This window comes from Microchirus variegatus, assembly GCF_963457635.1.
Source record: "Microchirus variegatus genome assembly, chromosome: 5".
In the NCBI taxonomy this organism is placed as follows: domain Eukaryota; kingdom Metazoa; phylum Chordata; class Actinopteri; order Pleuronectiformes; family Soleidae; genus Microchirus; species Microchirus variegatus.
This window is the reverse complement of record NC_139806.1, coordinates 16503304-16509303: the sequence shown is the minus strand read 5'-3', so window position 1 is coordinate 16509303 and position 6000 is coordinate 16503304. Positions and strand designations below refer to the sequence as shown.

Below are 6000 nucleotides of genomic sequence, written 5' to 3'. Positions count from 1 at the left end.
TGTCAGCTTCCCAGATTGAAAACAGGGACGTGGTCATTAATTTTGTAAAGACGGGGCAAACAAACATCATTGTTATTGACGTTTGATGCGGGCACATCACATTGATTGATATGTGCTGTCCCAGTCGTATGAATATAAAGCAGGAGCAATATGGCCAATGCAGACAGCATCCACTGTGACTCCTTAGCTTGTCCTATGCAAACTAATGGGATGTGACAGTTATTGAGGCAACTTCCTGATCTATAAAACCAGGATACTGAGACGCTAGTCATCTGTACGTGATTTAAAACAAAACAAACAAACCATCTTTACTACTGTTTCAAATATTTATTATGTTACTAGGGCAATACTCTTATACACAGGCAAAGTTGCTACACAAATTATAAAAAAAAAAAACTTGACTTCAACAAATATAATACAAATGTTCCTGGTTGTGCCCTGGGTTTAAAACAAATGCAGTGATTTGAAAATTGTTCAAAATTCAAAGCTATTGTTTCCTGATTTATGGTTGACGTTTGAATCAGGATCAGCAAAACAGGACGTGTTTCTCTAAAAATACATGTTCACTTCATATCAACTTAAAGGACGTTTCACATTTGCCGTTTTCCCCCACAATCACACTGAACCCAGGAACTTTTGATTTTAACAATAAGTTATTTGCCGGTCAATGCCCCATCCCCAATGAAAAGGTGTGCATACTGTTGAGAGGCATGTAGACCAGAGGGGATCCTGTATGAGCACCGAACCAGGTAATCCAAGCTACTTTAAAAAGAGGAGATTGAATAAATCAGTCTAGTGTGATGGCAGGTTAATGTGGCTAAAGACAGCTGTTGTGGCTTCAGAAGAAACTGCTGTTCTACTTCTTTTTGAGGTTCACATCTCTGCTTTTCTCTCTGGCCAGCAAAGATCGCCTCTTCCTGCTGGATAAGGCTCCCACAGGTCGGATCTTGATCTCTGTGAAGTCGAGGGTCCTCAGATGGCCCTTCCATGGCTCCCAATTCACGCCCTGACAACAAAATGAGGAGGGAGATCGGAGGAAGAATGAAGAAAGGAAGGAGGCAGGGAGTCAAAGAAGAGGAAGGCAGAGTGATGGACAGACAAGATGACAAACATTAATAAATACCAGCCTGTGGCTTAGTTTTATGTGAGTACAAACTTCTTGTTGACTGTTATTACATTTCCCTGACAAGCATTGCAGGAGACATCTGCAGCTGCAATATTATGGACAAACTCTTGACTAAAGCAGAAAAAATCCTCCAGCATTTCCTTCAGTATCAGTCTTCTTTAGACATAATAACGGCTGTTGTTACCCTTTCAGCCCGGTAAAAACACTTATGGTTTTGTAGCTGGTGTGAAAAATGTGTTTTCTTATCACCACTGATGGATTCAGGCCATTTTCAGGACTCACCTCAATCCAAAACAAAACAAGTAGAAATGTGCTGCGGTGAAACTGTCTTTGATGCCTGACCTGAGAACAGCCTCACACTCAGCACTCTGTCTGCACGAAGGATTGAAATAATTACACAGCTTTTGATCAATGCGGTTACCTGTGGCTGTTATAGTATTTTAGCAGTTGTCAATCCTTATAAGAGTAGTTGTTGTGCAGCGTTTCTTTCCTCGCAGTCATTTTGGACAAAGGAGGATTCGTGGTAGCAAAGACTGGGATTAAAACAGCTTGTGTCATCATTCATGACTATGAAACAAATGATATGTTTGGAGACGACGGGAGCGTGGAGTGAGGCAATGATGTTTGGCAATCCCATTTCCAAGAGCCTTAACTTTGGTCAGTGTCACAAAGTTATACCATTACTGTCACCTACTGGTGTGAACACGTATTACACCAAAGTCCAGAGTCCTGTACTTGATGTTGTCGATGAAGCATAACAGGGCTTCATGTTAAAAAGTTAGATAAAGAAATTAAAAGCTGACTTATTTGTATACATCCATTTTCTGCCACTTTATCCTCCACATGAGGGTCGTGGGGGGAGCAGTGCCAATCTCAGCTGACATAGGCGGGGTACGGCCTGGACAGATTGCCAGTCCATCACAGGGCCACACAGATACAAACAACCATCTACTCTCACCGACAATTTACCTAATCCCCATATTGCATGTTTTAGGACTGTGGGAGGAAACCAGAGAACCCACAGGAAACCCACATGCACACGGGGAGAACATGCAAACTCCATGCAGAGAGTCTCTTGTTCCAACCGGGTCAGGAACCTGTGTCAAGAGTGCTAACCACTACACCAACCGTGTGGCCCTATTTGTATACATGTAATTGCTTAAAGTGTCTGTTTGTTTGCACTGGCCTTAGAATTAGCCTTTTATATATACTTTAGGCTTTGTTTTACTGAGGCCATTATCTTTTGAACAGACGAATAGAACTTTATGAAGCAAACAGAGAAGAAGTACGTCGTTTTTATGTATGCGACGGCCATAGTTTGCTGATTTACTAAGGAAAGGAAGATTACATGTCACTAATTCTAACACACAGGACATTTAAGTGTCGAAATTGTGTGTTGAAATTTAGTGTCTGGATCAATGCCCCATGTGGGCAGAAAGATATTAATTGAACCAACTACTACAATACTAGCGGGCAATTTCCTTTTTAAAAACATTTTGACCGTTTCATATCCTATTTTGAAAATCACTCTGGCAAATGCATGTCAATATTCGTGACAATAATCCATAAATTAAAGATTAAAACAATCCCGCCTCCCTGGTCACTTACCAAACTGTGCCTGTTGTCGCCCCATTTGCCGTTCAGGTTGGCCAGGTGACAGTTTTTGTACCACCAGGCACCGCGGTGAGTCAGGGCACAGTTCCCCAGAGCCAAGTCATTATCTGAGTCAATAGTCGTCCAGGATCGGTCTTGATGGTAGCTCATAGCATCACCTGGGGAGCATCAACAATTATCAACATCAGTTATGAATGCAAAACACCTATATGCACATCGTTTTGCTGCCTCCTCGAAAGACATTTCATTAAATGCCCAAAACACAGACCCTAGCCCCACCTAGACAGATACAGATGCAAAGAGAGAGGGATATTGTGTCTCCACATACAGTGGAGAGCTGGAGTAAAGTCTCTGTCAAACGCTGCTTTTTCAGAAACAATAATATTCTCCTTATAGCTACTATCTATTTCTAACTGAATATAGCACCCGACAAAACAATAGTTGGGGTGTCCATAGTGCCTAAAATATAGTCCCTTTACTCTGACCCCTGTCTCATTGCTGTCCTTGCCCTCTCTCATCTACTCTTTAACTCCTATTTCGATTAAGTGTTAGAGAGGAAATGTCTCAGTCTGAGTACAACTCGTAAATGGGGGAGAACTTTAGTATCAAGGGACCCACCTGCTGTTCCGCTGTATTTTCCAATAGTGAGTTTGAACTTCTGCCTGACCGAAGCAATCTTAAAGTTGTCATAAACAGCGTAGGCCCTCTCTGAGCCCAGGCCCAAGTCAAACCGCACCTCATATTGAGTAGGAGTGTTCGTGAGCTCATATATTTTATCCAGACCTGTTGAAACAGACGAAAAAGAAAGTGCAAGGTGGGAAGGAATACTTATTTTTTACTGTCCATATGTGCCTGTTTCACAGTATGTACAGAAATCCCGGAGAACACTGCTGTACTCACCGATCCAGAACTCATCTGTCATGTTGCCAAAACCTGCAATGTACTGCCTCCAGCGTTTCATGAAGTCCAGCTTGCCAGAGGTGCGGCGCTGGAGCACCTGAAAGCAGCAAGCACAGTGTGACAGTTGTTTTGCAAACATTTCAGCCAATTTGATTTGGGTTGCCGGTTATCATTTCAGAAAATGCCAGTGGCAGCAACTGTCACTTGCTATCAGTGCAGATTTAGTGGTGCACTTCCATAAAGTTGGAGTCATTATACAACCATTTTATTTTTCCTTTAGTTCTGAAAAACTGGTGCAATCGTCCTCTAATATTCACAGGTTTACATTTTGCAAAATCATTCAAATGTGTTATCGATAACATAAAGCCTAGTTGTTTCCATAGTTATGGTCTGTGCAGCTTAGCAGTGAACCATACCAGCCAGCCACCTCCATCAGTGTCCATGTCACAGTAAGCCTCTATCGGTTTGGAGCGGTTGTTGTTAATGTAAACGGTGTAGATCCCGCTCTTCTTGTTGCCATTCTTCATGATCTGAATGCATTCCATGGGGAATTGGTAGAGGACACCAACTGGGGAGGAGGATGTGATGTGAAGATTAGTTTTCTTATGCTTATATGACATATGAAATAAAGAGGTGTTTGCAGACCTGTTTTGAAGAGGGTCTCCACGACTTTGCTCCTTTTGTTGCCTCGATAAGCGACGAGGCTCACAATGTAGCGCTTTCCAGGCTCCAGACCTGACACAGCAAACGTGCTCTCACTGGCTCGAAGCTGATCTTCAACAGTCTGACCACAACATGCACATCAACACAAATTAATCACACGAGACCTCAGATAATGTGTAGTGTACAGTATGATGCTCCTGATATAATAAAATAGACTTCAAGACTGATCAAGTCCACTATATGAGTGATGATAATGTCTTCTTGATACTGGGAGAAAGAGGCCTTAGTGGCTTCTGAATAATTTACATTCATTAAGCATCTACCACTTTATCTTCCACATGAGTGTCATGGGGCTGCTGGTGCCAATCCCAACTTACATTCATGTGCTTCACATTACTTACATTCTTTTTTATTCTGGACCACAAGAGGTCAGCATTCTACAGAGCTGAGACATAACATGCGTCCAAACATGTACTGTATTTGCATGAGTTTAAAGGCAAAAACTGGACTTAAAAAACACTTTAGTCTAAATTATAATTATGTTTTGTGACTGGAAACTGAAAACAAAAGTACTTTATTATATTTAACTAATGCAGAATGTTATTTGCATTTGTGTATTTTGGCCCTGTATAATAGTCTGCATTCATTATTTGGTGTCTGTATGGATGAGAATATGTGGATGTGTTAAACCTCATGGCTGAGTACCTCCGTGTTGCCATCCTCGTCTCTGTACGTTAGGATGTAACCATCGATGTCAGCCAGAGGAGCGATCCACATCAATAAAGCAGACTCCACTTGCACATCGGTAGCCTTCAGGTCTTTGGGAGCATCAATATCTGTGAGCATGAGCATAAATCAGAGCGGATTAGAGCACACGCAAACACACTGATTTATTTATTAACACATTCGATTTTGTTACAATTCCTGCAAGTAGGTAAAGTGTTTTAAAATCTTCAATTTAATACTTTGCATTATAGCATCTGTGGTTGAGTGAGTGCAAATGTTTTTGCAATATGATAATCATATATTTTTTTCCCCACAAATAACCTTCATGTGCAATATTTATCACTTCCTCTCCCCTCCATGAACCTACATATGGAACGCCACTTTATTGCATTTCACAGTACAGCTTTTCAGCCTCTTTTCTCATCAGGCACAGCATTGCAGTTGACTGCCATCCACCTGCAGAGTCACAATTTCCCTCTACCAACTGAGTGTTATCTGCAGCCCTGTTTGAAAGCTGTGGAGGTTTGAACTGAAACAGATGCTGAAATAATCTGTCGACACGCCTGTTCTAACAGTGGGAGCTTTAACCGCCCGTGGCCGAAGAACGCAGAGGGTGTGTTTGTCAAACAGTTTGTTATTATTTCAAATTAAAATTCATCCTGTGCTAAAATACACACACACACATTAGACACATTATATATATATATATATCTTCTGTTTATATTTGGAGGTTTTCCATTTGTACCTTTTGTCACAGAAAATTAACAGCTTTTCTGGTAATTTAATTTTAATAGGGAAAATGGTGTGAAGAGTAACAGATTTATGGGACCATTGTATCAGGAGTGGAAAGCGATGCTGCAGAACTGCCGTGGCGATGCTTGTTACTTGGTACAATGAAGTACAAATGTAATAACACGCGCTTAAATGTATCCCAGATGATTTTCTTCAGACACAATGGTTTCCCTATTTGA

General features: G+C 41.3%; 1 protein-coding gene across 1 annotated transcript in view; it reads right to left on the bottom strand.

Annotated features, from left to right (window-relative positions):
• Positions 1-345: 345 nt before the first annotated feature.
• tnn (tenascin N) overlaps positions 346-6000 on the bottom strand; it is a 50931-nt gene continuing 45276 nt past the window's right edge. Inside the window, exons 13-19 of the mRNA XM_083890107.1 lie at positions 5009-5139; positions 4286-4424; positions 4057-4208; positions 3641-3737; positions 3359-3523; positions 2735-2898; positions 346-1006 (exon numbers count right to left, since the gene is read on the bottom strand). Coding sequence (XP_083746233.1) covers positions 857-1006; positions 2735-2898; positions 3359-3523; positions 3641-3737; positions 4057-4208; positions 4286-4424; positions 5009-5139 — 998 coding nt within the window. The 3' untranslated portion in view covers positions 346-856. The remainder of the gene's footprint in view (positions 1007-2734; positions 2899-3358; positions 3524-3640; positions 3738-4056; positions 4209-4285; positions 4425-5008; positions 5140-6000) is intronic.